This window comes from Delphinapterus leucas, chromosome 1, assembly GCF_059928025.1.
Source record: "Delphinapterus leucas isolate spDelLeu-1000000601 "Yukka" chromosome 1, BTC_Dleu_Yukka2, whole genome shotgun sequence".
NCBI classification, from domain to species: domain Eukaryota; kingdom Metazoa; phylum Chordata; class Mammalia; order Artiodactyla; family Monodontidae; genus Delphinapterus; species Delphinapterus leucas.
This window is the reverse complement of record NC_143129.1, coordinates 139,878,969-139,902,139: the sequence shown is the minus strand read 5'-3', so window position 1 is coordinate 139,902,139 and position 23,171 is coordinate 139,878,969. Positions and strand designations below refer to the sequence as shown.

The 23,171-nt window shown below is 37.9% G+C and overlaps 1 protein-coding gene across 2 annotated transcripts in view; it reads left to right on the top strand.

Moving 5' to 3' along the window:
• Positions 1-2,717: 2,717 nt before the first annotated feature.
• The window catches only part of HOOK1 (hook microtubule tethering protein 1), a 67,598-nt gene continuing 47,144 nt past the window's right edge, over positions 2,718-23,171 (top strand). The window contains exons 1-6 of one of the 2 annotated variants that reach the window (XM_089921876.1): positions 2,868-2,957; positions 9,842-9,888; positions 10,084-10,169; positions 17,013-17,085; positions 20,157-20,207; positions 21,541-21,673. In XM_089921876.1, coding sequence (XP_089778002.1) covers positions 10,147-10,169; positions 17,013-17,085; positions 20,157-20,207; positions 21,541-21,673 — 280 coding nt within the window. In that variant the 5' untranslated portion in view covers positions 2,868-2,957; positions 9,842-9,888; positions 10,084-10,146. Of the gene's footprint in view, positions 2,958-9,841; positions 9,889-10,083; positions 10,170-17,012; positions 17,086-20,156; positions 20,208-21,540; positions 21,674-23,171 lie in introns of both variants that reach the window. The other variant, XM_022575803.2, reaches the window with a different exon arrangement.

Sequence of the window (23,171 nt, the reverse complement as noted above, 5' to 3'; positions counted from 1 at the left end):
TTTCTACACTTGCAATAACATTGTTTTCTTTATAGTTACCAGGTTTGATTTCACCCACTTACCACCAAAAAAATCCCTAAGCAATATACACATGTACAGAAATATACAAGTATTATTCGAGTTTACAGATGATAAGATCACTATAGAAATTTTCTAAATTATTGTAAAGTACAAAGAAGGTAAAACTTACCAATTATTCCAAAACCTAGATATTATCATTATTACTATTCACATTTTTGTTTATTTCCTTTAGTCTCTCCTCTCTCTGTGTATATATACATACATATATACACACACATGCGTCCACAGATATGTGTCTATATATATACAGAGAGAGAAATCCATACTGTATGTACAGATTTGTATCATCACTTTTTAATTTTAATATTATTTTGTAAGCATTTTCCTGAGTAATTAAACTTCTTTCAAAGTATTTTAAGATCTACAATATATTTTATTGTATGGATATATCATAATGTAGTTAATCATTCCTCTTTCAGACATTTAATGGCTGTTTCTTTTTTTGCTTTGATAAATAGCACTGCAATCAACAACTTTGTTGGCATCTGATTATTTTCTTAGAATAGATTCTGGAAGTAAAATTGACTTAAAGGCTTTGAACATTTTAAAGATTCTTGATATCTATTCTCAAAAACTTCTCAGAAAGATTGTGCCAATTTATAATTCCATGGCCAGTGCTTAAAAATTAGTTTTATTCAATTCTCCAAATATGGATGCTGACTTTTAGGAATGAATGCCAGAAGTTGGAAAATAACAGCCTATATTGTATCAGGCATTTCTTTAATATCTTTTTTTCCTGGTATAATGTAATGCAAGCTAATTTTATAATTAAAAACTTAGAAAAATATTCTAAAATGCTTGTTCCAGTTGTATACGAAAGTGTACTTTACTCTTTTCAACATTGTTTTGTGTTGTTTTATTTCAATGATTCATGTTTTGCACTTTTCTAACTTTTCATATTTGTTTGAAATATTTGTATTCTTCTCTGAATTCACAATCATGTCCTTCACATATTTTCCCATTAGATCTAGTACCATGAGGACAACTGGGCATCCTTCCCTGAGGACCTATTCTCTGCTTGTATAAAGCCCAGAAGGATAACTCAGTTGCCCCTCACTTACTCTTCTTAAATACTTCAAGTAGTTTAATCACCTGTGGCTCTTAGTAGTAAGTGTTCTCATACACTTCTAAGCATATATGGTTGCAGTAACTCATATTTGCAAAGGAGTTTTTAATTCATAAAAATCTTCCACATCCGTTATTTTTGCCTCTGTGAGGTATGCAGGGCAGGTTAGCGTCATTAGCATTACTTCAGGAATGTGGTGGTTGGGTTCCAGAGGAGAAAGCTGTCATCATTGCCAGTGAGAAGTAAAGTCAAGACTCAGACAAGGTCTTCAATTCTTAGATCTTTTACTTTTCATTAAGTCATATTACTAATGTTGCTAGTGTCCCGAAGTATAAAATACTTCACACAAGGTAAGAAAGTTCTGGAATAATGTTAAGGGACTCAATAGCAAATGCATGTACTGTATTTTTAGAATGAGACTGATTTATATTGGCGGGCTTTTAATTGCAGTCATCCATCGGTTTTAAACTTTCAGTGTCTAAGTATAAAGATGCAGTAATATAAAGGATCCAGCTGCATTTTTACACAGAGCAAGAATTGATGAGTTTATCAATGAGTGAAGTGATGTAAATCAACCGCAAGACTAACAATATGCCAGCCCATTTCAATAGCCTAAGCTATACATCAGTACCTTGGAGAGTTTCCAATTTTACACCTCCCCCTCCCCCATGAACATTCTCAGAAAAGACAAGTTTTCAACCGTTAAAGAAAAATAAGAAGCATTGTACATTGATATCTTCCATGTTTTTTGAAAACTAAAAGATCATTTCATTTTTCATTTTCCTACCTTTTGCCCCATTTAAAATAAAGTTGCCCATGGTTTGTAATCTCGTGAGCGCTTATTTGATTTAAGCAGCTTTATAGTATTTTTCCCCCATGGGAAACACATTTCTTTGCCTTATCTGCAAATTAAAATATCGTTTTCTAATGAGAGCCTAGAAGAAAATCAACTCTCCCTATCTGGAGTGGTTTTTATTCACGGGTAGGATCTATTTCTGCAGACGTTGTGGAAGCAGTGTGGGTCTCCATAGCTGTAGCCAGGAGCTTGTCCTACCGGCGAGGAAAGAGGCCGGAAGATGCCCGAGCCGGCCCTGCGTACCCTTAGGCCCCCGTGGCCGCTTCTGCCCTTAGGGCTGCGCCTCAGCAACCCCCAACCGCGCACGCGCACGCGCACTCACTGCCCCCCCACCCTAGCTGCACCTGCCAGGTCATAAACCCCTTCCCACCGTCTCGCTCGCTCTCTAGGAGGCACAGTCTTGTCTCACGTTGATTGGTCGAAGCCCAAGAGGGCGTGTCCAATCAGCAATCCCTCCTGCTCAACCTATTCCCGCTCTTCCCGCCCCCTCCCCGCCCCACCCGTCCCCCTCCGGCACCTATCTTCTTTGTGACTGGTGCGCGCCCAGGTCACTCAGTGCTGAGGGGAGAGGTGTGCCGGAGTGGGAAGGAGGGGTGGGAGGACGGCGGGGAGGGGAAGGGAGGGGAGGGGGCGGGGCTCAGGTGCCGAGCAGCGCGGCCCGGGCCAGACGGGGGAGGGGGCGAACTGCGGGGCGGGGCAGGGGCAGCGGCGAGGAGGGGGTTACGCCGGCGACGTCGGCAGCGCGAGGCTTCGCGCGTGAGCGGCGCGGTCGCTGGGCCTGGCTACCGAGCTTTCCTGACGGGCGAGCAGGTCCTCGACACCGGCGCCTAGCGGAGCGCGGGGAGGAGGGAGGTTTTGGTGTCAGCGGTGTAGTTGACGGCAGTCGCGGCCATGGAAGAGACGCAGCCGCTTCCGCAGTCCGAGCTGCCACTGTGCGACAGCCTCATCATCTGGGTGAGTACCAGGGAGCGAGGGGGGCCGGGAGACCGCGGAGAGGTCCTGGGGGGTGCCTGGTCACTGGCACCTCTCAGGTGAGCCTGCGGAGCAGCGGGGACCACCTGCGCCGTAGCGGGGGCCACCTGCGCCCCGGACTCCGCGCATTACCCTCCGCGCCTCCCGTCGCCTTTGACCGCGAGAGTGCCACCTGCGGGTCGCGGGGCAGGTGTGCGTCCGTGAGTGAGTGTGCGTGTGTTTATGTCTTTGAGGGCGGGGGAAGGGTAAAGGGAGCTCTGGGGGGCGGGACGGAGGAGGCTCGTCTTACCGCCCTGATCGTGCTCCGAACAGCTGTGGCGGGAGCCAAGCGCCCATCCCTTTACTCCCCGCTCTCCCATGTTTTGCCCCTGCCCTGCGCCCAAGCCCTAGACTTTCTGGGCCACCGACACCCTTGCCTTCCGTCTGCTGAACAGTCTTACCATAGTGACCTTTGTGCCACTTAGGAGTGAAGACCCCCGCTGAAACCTCCCTCCCACTGCAAGCACCTTCCTCTACTTGGACACAGGTGACCAAGAGGTGGTTTTAGTTAGTGGATCATTGCTTCTCCCTGACCCCAGGACGTCCATTTTTGTAGAAGCCGCTTAGAAGAGATGTTTCCACGTATTTCCTGCGTGGATCAGAAGATATGTTAGGGGTGGGGGCTTGTATTCCCTTTTTCTCACTGGTTCCCCTCCCCTTCCAATGGACAAGCATTTTCCTTAAAGAAAAGAACGTGGCATTTTCATTTGCACTTTATCCGCGTTTAGTATTTCTGTTAATTTGTTGGGTTTGGACGGGCAGGATCTGTCCCCACTATTCCCGCCCGCAAAACAATGTCTCTGTCACCTTTTGGAGGTGCTCAGCTATCAGAGAGCTGACATTCAGGTGTGGCTTCTAACCCACATTGGGCAAGGTTGATGCTCGATGGTCCACAAGGTGCTGTCAATGATGCTCATCCCTAAACCAGTTGTTTAGTTTTGTGTAGGGGACTGTGTGCAGAATGGAATGTAAACAGACTGGATTAGGAGGCGGTAATTGGTTGATGAGATTCCCTGTCTATCTCTCAATGCATGTAATTCAAAAGAATGAGAAATTAGGGAAGGTTTCTGACAATGTGTGAAGTTTATTGGAAATAACCATAATGTAAAGCAACCTTTACACTTTGGAGGTAAATAGGTTTTGCTTTAAGTAGAATGCAAGCATCTGGAGTTTCTGAGTTAAAAGCAATTAGCAAAGTGTTCATCTGTATTTTCACTTAAAAGAAGTATTGGGAGTGCTTCCCTGGTGGCGCAGTGGATGAGAGTCCGCCTGCCGATGCAGGGGACACGGGTTCGTGTCCCGGTCCGGGAAGATCCCACGTGCCGCGGAGCGGCTGGGCCCGTGAGCCATGGCCGCTGAGCCTGCGCGTCCGGAGCCTGTGCTCCGCAACGGGAGAGGCCGCAACAGTGAGAGGCCCGCGTACCGCAAAAAAAAAAAAAAAAAAAGAAGTATTGGGATTTAGATACCATGTTTAAGGCTGTCATGAAACAAGGCAACATTACTTCTAATGATGTGTTCTATTAAACAAGTGACCAATTAAAGGGTGTATCCTAATCTGTTGCATTGTTGCTCTAAACATGACTTACCTAGTAAACTTAGTCTTTATGATGTCATTGACTTACATGAGAGTTGGTGGTGAAGTATAGGATTTTCTTGAATTGTATTTCAAAATTTAAAATATTTTGTGACTGTATCCATTGTTTTAATCAGTATTAATAAATAGTGAAGTTCCTACTTTGTATAAGACACTGAGGAAGAAAGATATCAAGCATAATCAAAGAATTTTCAGTTTTAATTGACGTGGTAGGCAGAGCTGTGTATTTTTTATAATGGAAGGCAAAATTCCTTAAACACTGTAAAAATATTATTTATTTATATGTACTTTTATTTTTCTGGCTGCACCATATGGCATGTTGAATCTTAGTTCTCCTGCACAAGGGATCGAACCCGTGCCCCCTGCATTGGGAGCACAGTCTTAAGCACTGGACCGCCAGGGAAGTCCCATGTAAAAATATTATTTATAATAATAAGGAAAGATAAGGAATCATAGGTGACAGAGTATAACTGGTTGTTTGCTTCTCCAGTTCTCTCTCAGGCTGCTGAAACACTATGGAGAAAATGGAATTAACGTGCAGACTGTTGCCTCTCAAATGTTGCTACAGCCAAATTCTCCTGTTCCCGTATACTGCCCAGCTTTATGATTAAGAATAACCACACAGTTCCTCTCTTACTTCTCCTTGCAAACCTTTATCAGTACCCTGTTTGAGCCCCAAACCTTCTCCCCATCAGGAAAACAACCTCCTCCTTATCTTTGGCTCTGGCTCTAGATCCACCTCTTTCACCTCTTGTAAAACTTTGCTCTGTCATTTATCCCCTTTTGGTATTTATTTTTTTCCTTTCCATTAGCTCTTTCCTCTCTACATGTAAACTTGCTCAAATCTTCCCTCTCTTAAAAAGCAAAAGAGCCATCACTCCCTATTAAAACTACACTGTATTCCCCCTCTTCCTTCACAGTCATATTTCTTGCATTTTTAAGTACTCATCCTTTATACTTTTTGAGCTTTTATTTACTCCTCAGCCCATTGCACTTGAGCTCTTTTCTCTAAGGCCTTCACGTACTGGGATTGGCAGACTGGGAGCTATTATATTATCCTTATCTTAATTGATGGCTCCTTTGTGAAATTGTCTTCTGCCTTAGTTTCTTAGGTTCCTGCCTCTAGGCTTTTCTTTACCTCTCTGGATGATTCCCAGTGAACTTTGCTGTTCGTCAGCTACTGCATAGTTGGTCTTACCTCACCTCCCCAACTTTCTGCAAACTGGTCTCATGCCACACTCCTCCGTGCCCACCATGCTGTGTTGACTTTCTGTTTCTTGAAGTCAAGCTGTTTTTTTTTTTTTTTTTTTTTAATGCATCAGGGCTTTTTAACTTCTCTTCCCTCTTCCTAAAATATCCTCCTTCTGGTTCTTCCAATGGCTGGCTGGCTTCTCACCATTCAGTTCCTGGGTCTCTTGTCATCTTTCAGAGACAGTCTGTGACAGTGAGTGACCTACCTGTCTCCTACTCCTATCCCATTGTAACCTGCTAACCCCTTTTTGTTGTGTCTGTAACACTTAACATTTTCTGAAGTCATCTCGTTTGCACTTTGGGGTCAGAGCTCTTGTCTGACCTGTTTTCTGCTTTATTCCCAGAAACAAAAACTGACTAGGATCTGCAGTACAACATTGAATCAAAGTGATGATAGTAAATATCCTTGTCTTGGTCCTGACATCAGAGACTAGTATTTCACCGTTCGTTATTCACCACTAAGTATATAGGTTTTTGTAGATACCTAGGATAAATTTTTAACTATTTCCTAGAGGATTGATGAATTTCAACAAGTAGAAATCAAGAGAAATGAGTTTTCCAGACACAGGGAAGAACTTCTAGCAGTAATGTAATAGTCTTCTTTGAGGATAGATTGAAAGAAGGTAATGGAAGACACCTTTGTCATGATATCCCTGGACTCTTAATGAATGTGCTCCCTGCCAAGCTAAGTAATGTTATGTGTTGAGGGGAAGTTGTAGGAGATATAAGATTAAAAAAACGTTATGATGGGACTTCCCTGGTGGCGCAGTGGTTGAGAGTCCGCCTGCCAATGCAGGGGACGCGGGTTCGTGCCCCGGTCCGGGAAGATCCCACATGCCGGGGAGCGGCTGGGCCTGTTAGCCATGGCTGCTGAGCCTGCGCATCCGGAGCCTGTGCTCCGCAACGGGAGAGGACACAACAGTGAGAGGCCCGCGTACCGCAAAAAAAAAAAAAAAAACCGTTATAATGGAAGTGAGAAGATAGCTGGTAGTAAACTGTGTTCTTTCAGTACTGGACATTGTTCTAGGACAATAGAACCATCCTTAACAGAGAGGTCATCAAGAAAAGTTGGTTAGGTGAAGAGATGCCTGTTTTGGCAGTTCTTTAAAAGTTATATTTTATGATTTGGAGCTCACCTTAAAATAATTAGTTCTTAGAAATGTTATACTGCTACTCAGCAAAAAATTCAGGGCTGAAGGATAAATTTGGGCATCATTTACATGGTAGAGAGAGTTTGAAGTACGTGTGTGAAGATAAATTTAATTCTGCCTTTTGGCTCTGTGACATTTGAAAATTTTAAATCTTTGGACTTTAATTTCTTCAATAAAATTAGAGTGCTGGACCAGGCTTTCCTTAATGGTTTACTTGGTTCTTTCATTCTTTGCCTTCAACATGCCGGTGAAGGAAAAACTAATACCGAATGTATGCCCAAGTTACAAAAAAGAAAAAAAAAGGCTGAATCATTTTTATGAAGATCTTAAAACTCAGAGCAGTGATTCTCTTTCTGAAATGAGCAGCTGACGGAAGAGAATTTGAGAATAATTTGAGAATAGAGTTGACCCAAAGTTGAGTTTTTGTTGGGTATCAGTGGTGAAAACCCCTTTTCTTCCTTGATTTCTTTGACGTTTATATTGAAGCAGTTCAGGAACAGCATTTCCACATTTCTGATTGTTTGCTTTATTTAAAAATAAAGAAGAAAGTAAGATGCTATTTGCCAGAGCACTGTGTTTAGTGATGGAAGCCCTGTTTGTCCTTTTTGGGTCACTCACCAAAAGACTTTTGCATCTTCACCTCTATGAAGAGTAGTCTGAAAGGGTACATTTTCTTTTGTCCCACTGCTTTGGCTTCACTCCCCTCACTGAGCTTTATAATTTATTCACACTTCTTGGTTATAAAGTCTTTCAATTTAGCCAAATGAAGTGACGTTCTCTGTTATCTAATTTATTTTGCAACTAGTTTAAGAGCTTCCAAGAAATACTTTTCATGGCTGTAAAAAGAAGAAATTGATCTTAATCTGGGCGTGGTGGGCCATGAGGCACTCAGTGTATTTACTCCTTTTACATATTTCTTTACTATTTTGCCTAATATTCTGTGTCTCATGAAATTGCCTTCTTAAAATCACTAATCATATCCATTTTGTAGAAACTTAATGATGTAATGTGTAAGTAGGAAGGGTTGAGAAGTGGGAGCCACATTTTACCTGAACATATATGATTATCTTCCTTTTAAAGATGCCCTAAACCCTGGGGTTTTTCCTTCCTTGTACATCCACCCAACTGCAAAATCCTTCTTGTTTTATAATTTAAATATTCCATGAATTCACGCTGTCCTGTTAGTCAGCATTACCCTAACTAATCTTAGCATTCCATGTTGTCAAAAAGACCATTGCAGGAGCCTTCTAACTGAGCAAGCATAAAGCTACTCTCTCCCATTCTCTGTGTCACTCTTGCTACTATCCAAAACATACTAAAGATGTCTCTTCCTTGTTAACTCTTTAGTGATTCTTCATCACCCAGAGCAATGGTTCTAAAGAACTGATGTACATAAGAATCACTTGGGGATTTTCTGATTTAGTTTGTCTGGAGATTCTGTTACATATTGTTCTTAGATGCCACACTTTGAGAAACCCTGACTCATAGCTAATGTGCTAACAGCTGTTGAGTTTGTACCACGTGCCAGGCACTGATCTGAGTACACTGTGTTTGCTAATTTATTTAATTCTCACAACTAGCTTGTGAGGTAGAAACTATTCTACTGTTTCCCCATGATATAGATAATACCATTAAGGATAATTCCAAGTTTCTTGCCATGACCCCGAGTTCTGACGCATGCCTGTCTTTTACCCCCTTGGTTGTCTCCCTTAACAACTGAACATGCAGAGAAATCCAGCAATACTGAACTGCATGTTACCTAAAAATACCATGTCTTTTCTTGTACTTGTGCTTTTATCATGTTGCTATTTCCTGAAGTTTCCTTCCCCTGGCCCTTTCTTTACTCAGGATCATCCATTGGAATCATCTCTAAGAAGTCTTTAATAAATAAGTATTTAAGACGTCTTTAATAAATACAAGCCCTAATTAGGTTAGTTGACTCTTGTATATTTTGGAACATTTTGTGCATACTGCAGTCATGAGACTAGAAGTGACATCTTCTGCAAATGATTTGTGTCTTTTTCTCCTCTCCTTAACTCTGGATTGAAGCTACTTGAGAGTGGAAACCTGGTGTTTTTCCCTTGTAACTCCTTCCTATACTACAGTGCCCTACGTAGAGTAGAAGCTCAGTAAAGTATCTTTATCTTTGTGCTTTGAAAGTAACTGTGGCTAGATTTACGTAGTTTGTGTCATTCTTCCACTTTGTATAAGGATAATGGAGACAGATTTGTAGAATCTCAAAATACAACAACCACTAAAGGTGTATTATGGTGGTAAACTAAGGAATTATAATTGAATAGTAAAGGAGATGAATATGTGAGGGAATAGAGAATCATAGTATATTTAATTTAAGATATTTATGGATTGAGATTAGATGTCGAGAAAGTATATAATCCATTGAGCTCTGTTGCAATTTGCTTTAAAAAAATTCCTCTATCTTGTATTTGCTTATTAGGAAGAGTTGCCACTGTTTCACTTCTATTTTTAAAATGTACATGAATGTTTAATACACAGAGATTTGAAAAGTTAGTAGCATCTAAAGCCAAACTAGATAGATACAACTTGACGTGATTGGTGGGCCCTGGACTGTTCATGCTCTAAGGGTAACTGTTGGTAACAGGCAGAAGTCCTGCCTTATTTAGAGCTTATTGATTAACTAGGTAGTTTTAGACTTGACATTTCTAGCTTTTGTTTTCCTACCAAATGATATGAGTGAAATTTTAACTTGCAGATGTTAGGTTATCTTAAAATTCTTTTCCTGATGTTATTCTCCTAAAAACTGACAATACACAGACTATTACTGTCTTAAGAGTTCTACACGTGTTTTTCAGAAATTCTGAAGTACTTCTTACATGACATCAATACGTTTGACTATTAGGTATGGTAATGATTTTATGAAATGTTAAGTATTCTTATAAAAATATAACAGTCATAGAAACATATTAGTATAATTTCATTTGTTTGGCAGGGCCTATTTAAACAAAACAGTTTTCTCTCTAGTGTTCATTCATGTATATAAATTGAGGGGGGAGGGGAGTAAAGCAGTTAAGTAACTTGCTTTATGTCATTTTAGCTGCAGACATTCAATACTGCTGCACCTTGTCAGGATGTGAAACAGCTGACTAATGGAGTTGCCATGGCACAAGTTCTTCATCAAATGTAAGTAGTGTTCCACACTCTTCCTGAAATAATTGTAAACCCAATTTCAAGGAAGAAAATTTAGACTTGTATTCTAAAGGTTATTGAAACTTTATCCTTTCCAGTGATGACAGGTATATTTTGCCAAGGCATTCTTGCATGTAAGGAACAAAAAATTTTACCACCTGATTATTTCTTGCTTGTTCATAGAGATACATCTTAATTAAATGAGCAATCAGGGTTCTTATCTAGTCAAGAGATGTTAATTTTAAACTTGTTCTGGTCATGTTCACAAGTTATAGTTACTGAGAAAGAAATAGGTTAAATGAGTGATATAATTTCTTATACTGTAATGTTTCCTTCAGTTATTCTGTTGTCATCTTAAGACATCAATACATGGAGATTATTATTTTTGAGATAATTGAAGCAGGAAATACTGGATTTGGAAAAAATATTAATTTAAAATCTATATTGAACTAATAATCATAACTGTATGAATCCACCAATAATGAAATGTTGTGTAAATGACATTTTAAGTCACAAATGCTGGGTACCTTAACCAATAAAGTGATTCTGTTTGGGTTGGGCCCCTTTTATATAATTATACAATATCAAAAGTTCCTAAATCCATTATTTCATAATTTTTGCCAAACATTGTATAAGGATTAGGGTTATAATATCTACAATATGAGTTGTACTCTTCTGTACAGGGCCTACTCTGTAGTCATAATTTTTTTTTAATTAATTAATTTTTTTTGGCTGTGTTGGGTCTTCGTTGCTGTGCACGGGCTTTCTCTAGTTGCGGCAAGCAGGGGCTACTGTTTGTGGCGGTGTGCAGGCTTCTCATTGTCATGGCTTCTCTTGTTGCAGAACATGGGCTCTAGGCACACGGGCTTCAATAGTTGTGGCACATGGGCTCAGTAGTTGTGGTGCATGGGCTTAGTTACTCCACGGCATGTGGGATCTTCCCCAGCCAGGGCTCGAACCCGTGTCCCCTGCATTGGCAGGTGGATTCTTAACCACTGTGCCACCTGGGAAGCCCTGTGGTCATAATTTATTAGTTAATAGTCATACTGATTTTGTATTAGCTTACTTTCATGGTAATATATCTTCAATGAGACCAGACTCCTATTTCTGCTACATGGTTTTATATATCAGAAATTATTTAATTATTGCCATCATTTTGTAAAGGTTTTTTATGATTGACATTGAAAAACTCTGTAGATGGATTAGAAAAAATTCTTTACCACTCTTAGAAAAACAACTTCAAACAATATCATAATCTTAGTTACTTGGAATCTTCAAAATGATCTAATTTGAATAGACAGATTTTATGGTTAACTCAAGATTAACACTTTAAAAGATAAATTTAGCATGTTAACATTTTTTTTTGGCAGTCATTCTAAAATATGCCTTACTCCCCTGCTTTCTTAAAAATGTTTCTTAATTATTTATTTATACCCTAATTGGTTTCAAAGTGATTTAATTGGTCAGAACTAAGAATTCTGAATATGGTCCTTTCTTGATGATTTGGGAAAGTCATCATTGTTTTTTGTCATTAGAACATACGACCTGGCCTTTTCTCATTTTTGTGCGTGTTGGTGTAGACGCAGCTACGTTGTTTTGGTATAGGTGTAAGGCTGGTGAGCATTCACTCACTTCAACAGTGCCATCCAAAGATGTCATTTATATGTATTGAAGTGTCTTTAATAGCTTTACACCACAACACAGTAGATGAGACCTGCTTTTACTATTATATGGTGATACATGTTGCTCTTTGACCTCCTGTATGCTAGCACTGTACCTGATGTTTAGAGTAGGGTCAGGTCAATTTTAGTTAAACCGTATCCTTTATCACCAACTCATTCTTACATAATGTGTTGGATTCTGTTTTTACTGCTGATCCTCTGTCTCTCTGATTTTTCTTTTTTTATTCTCTCTTTTGTCTCTTACTGTCTTCTAATAGCTTTTCTGCAGGAATAATAAAATAGCCAACCAATCAGAAAGCTCTCATTCTTCATAAAACAAATGACAGTGACCTAAAATTGGGCCTAAACCTCTTTTTTGTTTCATTTGTCTGTTTTTGCATGTACTTAGATGTCTACAGCTCCTTATAGTATAAGAGCCAATTTAAATTTATTTTTCTTTTTGAACCCCCTTCCTCTTCTGTAAGCTTTTCAGAAGTCTGGATCCAGACAGTGAAACTTATAGCATACATTTTCCCCTAGTTGGGTCAGTTTATAATATTCCTGCTAAAAAAAGCAAATTTTACCTTATTTCTTTGAACACTTCAAAGCACTTTATATGTTCCAATTTATTATGTATTGCGTTGATGGCTGTTGTGACTCACATCAAAGTTGTTACTGAAAATGAGAAGGAAAAATTTGCTTTTTAAGGAAGTAGCAAAATCTAATGAATAATTCTTTCATTAGTTACCTGAGGCAGGTATGCTTCTAAATAATAAAATCTTAAAAATCAATTCCCAGAGCTTCCCTGGTGGCGCAGTGGTTGAGAGTCCGCCTGCCGATGCAGGGGACACAGGTTCGTGCCCCGGTCTGGGAAGATCCCACATGCCACGGAGCCGCTGGGCCCATGAGCCATGGCCACTGAGCCTGTGCGTCCGGAGCCTGTGCTCCGCAACGGGAGAGGCCACGACAGTAAGAGGCCCGCGTACCGCAAAAAAAAAAAAAGAATCAATTCCCAAAGTATATGACTTAGACATGGTGAGCCATGGAATTGTTGCTAGGATTCTACAGTTCTTTAATTGTTTTCTTAAGTCTTAATACATAATATGTATCTCTTTTTTAAATGCAGAAACTGTTGTTATTTTAAAGACACGTGGGGGGGAAATTATAACTACAACTGTATTCATTTCCCATGGTTTCCATAACAGTGCCACAGATTAGGTGGCTTAAAACAACAAAAATTTGTTCTTTAAGAGTTCAGGAGGTTAGAAGTCCTATATCAAGGTATTGGATGGACCGTGCTCCCTTCAAAACCTCTAGGTCAGGATCCTCCCTTGCTGTTTCTAGTCCTTGGTAGCCCCAGGTATCCCTTAGTTTGAGGCATCATAACTTCAATCTTTGTTTCCGTCTTCACACGGCTGTCTTCCCTCTGTGTCTCTTCTCCTCCTCTTAGAAGGACACCAGTCATAATGGATTAGGGTCCACCCTAATTTAGTGTGACCTCATCTTAACTGGATTACATCTGCAAAGACACTATTTCCGAATAAGGTTACATTCACAGGTAGTGGGGGTTAAGCCTTGAACACATCTTTTTTGGGGACATAATTCAACCCATAACAGCTATAAATAGTGCATGCTACTTTTTAGCTTTGTCACTTTAAGCACCAGATAATTTCTCTGCTTTTTTCTATTGTCTTTGGCTAGACATTTTTATGAGAGGGAGAAGAATGAGACAGAATGTAGAATATCCAGAGACCTCAAGTATCATGCACTTACTTGTTCATTCATTCATTCAGCAGATATTTGAGCATTTAAAATAATAAATCATGAAAGCCAACATATGAGTATTTACTAAATGTAAGACATTGTTCTATACCCTATACATATGGTATTTCATTTAATTTTTATTACTGTTTTGTGAGGTAGGCATTATTTTTATCCTCAGTTTATAGGTGAGGAAACAGAGGTTTATAAAGGTGAAATGACTTCAGTAAGTCAAATAATGAGTAAAATTGCAAAGCCCATATTTTTATCACTTTGGCCTGACTCAAGCCAGTGCCCTCAGTCAACTGTAATCATTTCAGCCTAGTATGTTGAACCCCTCCTGATAGACTTTTACTTTGGAGTCTTAATAAATGAGAGGCCAGATGTGCATGTCCAAAGTACAGATCACAATTTGATGTGCTAAGCACACAAGGCCTTTTGATTATTTACGAAGAATGGTGTCAGGGTGTCCACTGAAGCAACACAGCTATGTTGTGTCTAGTAACCAGTAGGTGTTAATTACTACCTATGTTTAGTTGGTAGAATTGTGAAGACAAATACCATGGGTGGAGTTAAAAAATAATCCTATAGTGTTTCTTACTTAGTTTTATTAGAAAACAGTTAAGACCACATTTCACTTCCTTAGTCTTGTGTTCCCTTCTTATTTGGTGTCTCTTAAGTTTCATTGAAGTTCTGGGAAATACTAGAAAAAAGGAGCTAATTGTTGGGGCCAAGAGTCTAGTTAAAGCATGTAGATGTGGCAGTGCAAAAACGTAAAAGAAGGATATGTCCTGAATGTTCTGAGATTGGATATAAAGTTTAATAGTGGGAAAGATTGGCTGCAATTATAATTGTTTGAGAAGGATGGATTTGTTTATAAGAGAACAAGAGTTAGATTTCTATGGAGAAGTTAGAAAGTATTTCTCAGTTAGGGTATTATGGACTGAATGTTTGTGTCCCTTTAAAATTCCTGTTGAAGCCCAAACCCCCAGTTTAACTATATTGGAGATGGGTCTATACAGAAGTAATTAAAGTTAAATGAGGTCATACAAGTGGGGAGACATGATCCAGTAGGATTGAACTCCTTATAAGAAGACAATTCAGAGAGCTCACTCTCTGTCTATAAACATACAAAAAAGAGGTCATGTGAGCACACAGCAAGATGGTAGCAACTAGAGATCTCAGAATGAAACCTACCTTGCTAGCATCCTGATTTTGGACTTCCGACCTCCAGAACTGTGAGGAATAAATTTCTGTTGTTTAAGCCATCTAGTGGTATTTTGCTGTAGCAGCCTGAGCACACTCTAAGACATAGGGCTAAAGCTGATTTGAGATGGGAAGGAAGACAAGTAGGAATGCAAGACAAAAGGAGGAAACACTAGAAGAGGTTATCTCTAGATCCATTTTCTAAAGGTAATTACAATGGAATTATAGAATTATAGAATCATATATGAAGATTTTTTTTAGGGTCAGAAGACAAGTGTAGTAGGTAGTCAGGGTTCTCCAAAGAAATAGAACCAATAAGATATGTATATATATGCATGTGTATATGCCCACACACACACACACACACACACACACACACACACACAGGATGAGAGAGAAATTTAAGAATTGGCTCACGTGATTTTGCAGGCTGGCAACTCCAAAACCCAGAGTAGGTAGACCAGCAGGCTGGAGATCTAGGGAGGAGTTGATGTTGCAGCTAGAGTCGACAGGCAGTCTACTGGCAGAATTTACTCTTTCTCAGGGGAGGTGAGTCATTTTCTTAAGGCCTTCAGCTGATTGGATGAGGCCCAACCACATTATGGAGGGTAATTAGCTTTACTCAGAGTCTACTGATTTACATGTTAATCTCACCTAAAATACATCTTCACTACAACATCCAAGCATGTTTGACCAAATATATGGGTACTGGGGCCCTGCCAAATTGACACATAAAATTAACCATTGCAACTGGCATACCTCTTCAACTTAAACTGATGTCAAAAGAAAGTAAATTTACTTTGAGAGTTTTGACTCATTAACTAAATAAATTTAGTCTTTTCAGGTAAATACCTGGTTAGAAATATACCATTTATACACTTAGCCAAGTTATTTTGGTAATTATAGCCTTAGCATCTGAGAAAAGTCGAAAATAATTAACATTAATTTGCTCAAAAGAAAATGGTTACAAATTCCAAAGAATGAATTGAAAATGGTGAAGCCATTTCTGGTTACTGTAGTCAGAAGTGACATGTTCTGTTTTAGCACATCTGAGGCAGAATGATTGCTGAAAAACTAGGCACTGTTTTCAGCTTTGCATCTTTAAATTCAGGATACCGCCTTGGAAATAACCTCTTTAATTTCTACCCTCACTTTAGTTGGCTTATCTGTAAAGTAAAAATTTAGGTAAGACCTCTTCTAGTACTAACATTCTGTAATTTCTTGGTGTTTGTTTACTCCTTAAAGCATTTATCACATTCTCCTTTGAGTATAGTTATTTGTGCTCTTTACTTTCTCCCTTTATTAGATATTTCTCTTAAGAGTCAGGATAATAAATTATTCATCTTCATTTTACTCTTACAGCAAGCATCCAAGTATTTGTTTAGAATATAATCTATTGGGCTTCCCTGGTGGCGCAGTGGTTGAGAGTCCGCCTGCCGATGCAGGGGACACGGGTTCGTGCCCCGGTCCGGGAAGATCCCACATGCCGCGGAGTGGCTGGGCCCGTGAGCCATGGCCGCTGAGCCTGCGCCTCCAGAGCCTGTGCTCCGCAACAGGAGAGGACACAACAGTGAGAGGCCCGCGTACCGCAAAAAAAAAAAAAGAATATAATCTATTATTGTAGTTCACTATTTATAATCGGGTGTTATTCTTCAAGGCCTTATTGAATACATAAAAATTTGATATAGCAGTTCTTTGTCTTGGCCTTCAATGTCAATATCGGACTTAATACTAAACTTTGCCATGTACTAGTGTCACTTGGGGAAAATTATTGTCTTATTCTCAGTTCACTGAGGAGTAAGATTGGGGATAATGGATGCTTTGCCAAGTTACTATATTTAAATGAAGTAATATGAAAAAACATCAAGCACAGTGCTTGATACATAGTAGACACGTTAAAATGTTTTCCTTTTTTTTCCCTTTAGGATTGGGACTTTTACATCTACCTACCAGGGTGCCTAGTATGAGATATTTAGTAAATGTTTGTTAAATTGAAGATGTTAATGACTTAATTAATTTACTATGAGAAATTCCAAAAGAAACCCTTAGGAATAACAAAAAGTTCAGTGGGTTCATTTTAAATGATATTTACTATTCTTATTAAGGACAGGCTTTAAGATGGAAAATAACTTTGAATCTGTTGATTAAATTTGGTATTTTTCATGAAATAAAATCATTTTAATGTTCAACATTTGTATTTTTGTTGTAGTGATGTAGCTTGGTTCAATGAATCTTGGTTAAGCCGAATTAAAGAGGATATCGGTGACAACTGGCGAATAAAGGTATGTAGAATGAATGCTAGAAGTACTTGATCCAAACAGTGGTCTGAAATTAGCACTAAGCTCAACTAAATCTTATTTTTTAAATTAACTGAAGGGTACATTTTATTGTGTATAGTTTGAGTTTTGACACTTGTGTATGTTCTTATACCATCATAGTTAGATATAGAACGTTTCCATTAAGCAAAAACAGGCACATATGCCCCTTCCCAGTTAATCCTCACTCTTGACTTGGCCCTGGGTGGCCACAGGTCTGCTTTCAGTCAGTATAGGTTTAATTTCTGGAGTTCCATATAAATGGAATCAGATATTATGATCTCTTTGGTATTCTTTTACTCATGTATTGTTTTTGAGACTCATCCATGTTGCCTGTATTAGTAGTTATTTCTTTTTTTTTGCTGAGTAGTATTTCATTACACTGATTTACCACAAATTGCTTAGCCATTCACCTGTTGATGGATGTTGCATTGTTTCTGTTCTTTCTTCTCTAATATTGGTAATTTATGTCTTTTATATTTTCTTCCTTGATAAATCTGGCTTGATGTTTTTCAATTAAAAAAATGTTTTTTGAAAAGAACTAGCTTTTGTTTTCTGTTTTATTGATTTCCTGTCTCTTCTTTGTTATTTCCTTTCTTCTTGACATCTGCTCTTTTTCTTGCTTCTTAAGGTGAAAGCTTAAGTCATCAGCTTTAAGCACTTTTCCCTAGTAGTAAGCATTGCCTTAGCCACATCCCACACATTTTAACATACTGTGTTCTTATTTTCATTTAGATCAAAATATTTGGTAATTTCCCTTGTGATTTTTCTTTTGACCCCTGGGTAGATTAGAAGTAGGTATTTCAAATTCTAAATATTTGAGGATTTTCTACATATCTTTCTTTTATTTATTAATTTCTAATTTAATTCCATTTTGTTTTGAGAACATACTCTGAATTCTTTTACATTTACTAAGACTTATTTTATGACCTAATATATGGTCTGTCTTGGTGAATATTCCATGTGCACTTGAAAACAACATGTATTTTACAGTCCTACAAATACGGATTATTACAGCTTTGTTGATAGTACTGTTTACTTTTATATCTTTATTGATTTTCTGTCTGATTATTCTATCAGTTAAGGGGGGAGGAGTCCTCAGATCTCTAATGATGATTGTGGATTTGTCAATTTCTCCTTTCAATTCTAATTTTTTAATCATGTAATTTGAATCTGTGTTATTTGGTTTATATACATTAATTTTTTATGTCTTCTTGTTGAATGAATCTACTTATCATTATAAAATGACTTTTTTTTATCCCTGGTAATATTTCTTTTTTGGAAGTCTACTTTGTCTGATACTGATGTACTACTCCTGTTTTTTAAAGATTATTTTTGCCTATTATATCTATTTCTCTTCTTTAGTCTCTCTGTGTATTTATATTGAAAGCGATGTAGTCACCTAATAGTTAGGTCTTGCTTTTTTATCCATTGACAATCTCTTTATTTCGTTCTTTTTTAAAAAAAAAAAAATATTTATTTTCTTATATTCCTCTTATTTAAATCCTTGAACATTTTTTTTTTTTTTTTTAATTTTTGGCTGCGTTGGGTCTTCATTGCTGTGCATGGGCTTTCTCTAGTTGCGGCGAGCGGGGGCTACTCTTCATTGCGGTGCGTGGACTTCTCATTGCGGTGGCTTCTCTTGTTGCGGAGCACAGGCCCTAGGCACGTGGGCTTCGGTAGTTGTGGCACGCGGGCTCTAGAGCGCAGGCTCAGTAGTTGTGGCGCATGGGCTTAGTTGCTCCGCGGCATGTAGGATCTTCCCGGACCAGGGCTTGAACCTGTGTCCCTTGCATTGGTGGGCGGATTCTTAACCACTGTGCCACCAGGGAAGCCCCCCTTGAACATTTTTAAACTAACAGTTTTAACTTTTTTATCTTCTAATTCTTTCATCTCTCATTTTAGGCTTGTTTCTATTGACTGAGTTTTCTCCTAATTATAGTTCACATACTCCTGCTTCTTCACATGTGTAGTAATTTTTTATTGGACGCTAGACAGTGTGAATTTTATTATTGAGTGCTGGGTTTTTTGTATTCCTTTAAAGAGTGTTGGACTTTGTTCTTACAGGCAGTTAAGATACTTGTGAATCAGTTTGATCTTTTCAGGGTTTGGGGGGATGGAAGGCAGATCTAGAGTTATTTTCTCCTCTAGGGCTAGGTTAGACTCACTACTAAGCTGTTACCTTTTGGGGGTTTTTAGTGAATGCTTGTCTGTATTAGCATAGTCATGATCTCTTCACTCTGACTGGTGGGAATTTCAGCAGTTTCTGGCCCTGTGCAATCTTCAAGGAATTGTTCAGTTTATAGTTCCCTAGATTGTTGTTTCCTCGGAAATTACTTTTGTTTAATCTCATTGAGTTTCACCCATGCACATGCAAATTAGTATTCAGCCAAAGAGTCAAAGGGACTACTATGGAGATTTCTTTCCAAAGCTCTCACCTCTTCATTTATCTGCCCTGCAAATCCCAACTACCTCGACCTTCCTGAACTTCTGATGTCTATCTTCTCAACTCCACGAGAACATCAGGCTTTGTTTTGTTTCCACCTCCCTGTGCCATGGTATGAAAATTGCCTCTAGAGAGAAATCTTAGACTAGTGTAGGGCTCATCTTTTTTGTTTTCCTTCTCTTAGAAATTAGAGTTCTATATTGTCTTTTGGCTAAAGCTTGAAAACAATATTCCTTGTATTTTATCCTGTTTTCTAGTTGTTTGTGGTGGAGAGTAAGTCTAGATCCAGTTACTCACTCATGACTGAAGGTGGACATGCTCATAGCTAGATCTTTTAAGTTGGTACTTGAGTTTGTTGTGGCTCACTTTAAATACAATCACTCTAGTTCAACTATCTAAGGAAGAAGACATTTTTTCTATAATCAAACTCTGAATAAAGCTTTGATGTTTAAAAATCATGTATTTGTATTTATAGAACTCTAATATATGTTTTTGTTGTCATTTTTATCAGGAAGTTTTTATTGTATTTCACCTTGACATATATTTTATTTCATTGTTAATATTAAATAATTTATTTTTTTTCCTCCATTAGGCTAGTAATTTAAAGAAGGTACTTCAAGGAATTATGGGTTATTACAATGAGGTATGAAAATCATTTGACTTTGTTTAAATATAAAATACTCTGTGATAATTATATTGACACTGAAAAATGACTTGGCTTTTTGTTTATAACATTTTACTGGTATATAATTCATAATTGAAATATATTATGATTTTTCCATTTTTAGAACACTCAAATTTTGTTAACGTAAAGGGGCTAAAAAGTAATATATTGATTTGTAAAATAATGTTTCTATATTGATACTCTTTAAGTTGATTTTTTCTCAAATAAAATTACTTTCATCTTTATATAATTTGATTTTATGCAGTGCTATAAAGTAGACCTTATAACTAAATTAAAGTACTTTTCTATTTAAAGCATTGTTTTGATATTTCTTTCCAATGTAAATAACAGCAAAGACATACTATGAAATTATGCTTGTGCAAGTGAATTGGGAAAAAGTGCAAAATAAAAGTAGTATTAAAGTCACATTAGATAATGCATTATTCAAGTGATTTGTTTTTCTTATTCAGCATCTTAAGAAGTTCTCTAGCAGGATTATTTGATATAAGAAAGTTTATTGCTTAATGTGTAAAAGTTTTTGGTTTGGTTTTGCCATTAAAGAATTTTGTTTTTACTTTTTAAAGTTTTCATACAATTGAACTTGTAGTTTCTTCCAAAAAATTCTAGAACTAAAATTTTTCAATTCATTAATGCCTAAAACTCATTTTGAAGTTTTTTGGTTTTTTTTTAATGGCAAGAATACTTTTTAGTTTCTTGCAAAAAACAATCTTGGGAATTCCCTGGCAGTCCAGTGGTTAGGACGTGGCACTTTCTCTCCCAGGGCCTGAGTTCAATCTCTGGTCAGGGAATTAAGATCCTGCAAGCTGCATGGCACAGCCAAAGAAAAAAGAAAAAAGCAATCTTAAAAAAAAAAGATAGAGCCAGGAAAGATTAATCCATTAGATTTGTTGTTCATTTGGTTTATTTTATGGTTCTCTATTCATTGAACATGTATCAAAATATTATGAATTTTCTTTGACTTAAGTCTGTTTATTTTTTTATGGAAAGGCACAAGTTTTATCATAATAGATCAGGCCAGGGGCTTCTTAAACAATTCCTCTCTCTGACAGTGGGGTAAAGGATATTTGTTATAAAACCATTTTAGTTGCTTTTGGCTGGTTCTCAAAATTTTGGGAGGTTGCTTGAACTTTACTAACTGGTTTTAGTCAGTAATTGTGGGTTTATCATTTGTTAATTTATCTGAGTCTTTTCGTGAACCTATTTATAATTTATTTTCCTTGCAATAATTCAATGTAGTCAATTCTCTGTAGCCTACATAAATGAGTGATCTAATTTATTTTCAACACTGCAGTTTTTGGGACAACAGATTTCTGAAGAACTTATCCCTGATTTAAACCAAATAACTGAATGTTCAGATTCTGTGGAGCTTGGGAGGTTGCTCCAGCTTATTTTAGGTTGTGCTGTCAACTGTGAAAAGAAGCAAGGTAAGTGAATTCCAATCATTTGAGGATATCTACTTTCTAGAGACAACCTACATTGCTATAGGAAATTGCATAAAAATGTACTATTGTAGATTGGTGGAAAGCACACTGAAATGTAAGCCAGAAGATCTGAATTCGAGCACAGCTCTGCAATTAAAAAGCTATAAATCTTCAGTATCCTAACTGTACCTAGATTCTGAGATTCGTATTCAGTGGCTAAATAAAATGTACTTTAATTAGGTTAATTTAATCAATGCTTAGGACTTAGTGGATAGTCAATAAAAATTGTACTTATTTATTTGATACATTATCTCTTTAACATGTGAGAGACAGAACCTTAGGTTGATTCAGATTTTCATAAATGATTATGCAGCTACTTCCAGGCTTCTTCAGATGATATTCTGCTCTTTTTAGAAGAATGCTTCCAAAGTATCCTCCAGATAAAGATAAGCAGTCTGATGATATAAATGGAATTGGTGTGCTATATTGGTATATACGAACACAGTGATCCATATCCTGCTGAGTACAAAAAGAACATTTTTGGTTGAATGTAATGAATAAAATGTGAACTGAACAGACCAAGGTCTACTTCCTTGAGGGGCTTGCATCAGTCTGGGTGATGACATTTTATTTTTTTTTTTTGCGGTATGCGGGCGTCTCACTGTTGTGGCCTCTCCTGTTGTGGAGCACAGGCTCCAGACGCGCAGGCTCAGCGGCCATGGCTTACGGGCCCAGCCGCTCCGCGGCATGTGGGATCTTCCTGGACCGGGACATGAACCCGTGTCCCCTGCATTGGCAGGCGGACTCTCAACCACTGCGCCACCAGGGAAGCCCTGGGTGATGACATTTTTGATGCTGATGTTTTTTGCATGCTCATCCAAAATTGGCCTTAGGACATCACCTTCATAAAAGAATGTTGGGTGCTGAAGTTTGTAAAACATTTTAAGTCAGAACCTTAGAAAACACATTCAGTGTTATCTAACTAATGAAGAGAACATATGAGACAAGATAAATTCAGTAAGAATCAATTCAGGAAGGAGAAAAATGAAACACATGAGATCAGCTATAGTTTATCATAAAAAAGGGTTTGGGTACCAGAAAACTTTCATATTAGTCCCTCTCTATTATTAACTGGCTGTTTTTTTTCTAGGGCAAGTCAGTACTTCTCCATAGGCTTTTATTTCTCATAGATAATGTCAAAGTTCTCAATGTTTCTGTTGTTTTGTTTTTTTTAATGAAAGTAAGAAACGTTTTCTTATGGAAAGTTAAAACTTCTATATATTTTTAACTACAAATTGACAAATAGTAATTCTTTTATGAATTAGCAAGTTTCTATTACCGTGATCCTTTTTATTTTTCTATTTAATGCTTTGTTTCTATTTCAGTTACTGGTTATTTATAACATCTTTTTGCTTAACTTTAGCATGTTTGTTGGTTTTAATAGTCTTTTTCAGAGAACCCACTTTGGGCTTTGATTCATTTTGTTTGTACTATTTAATAT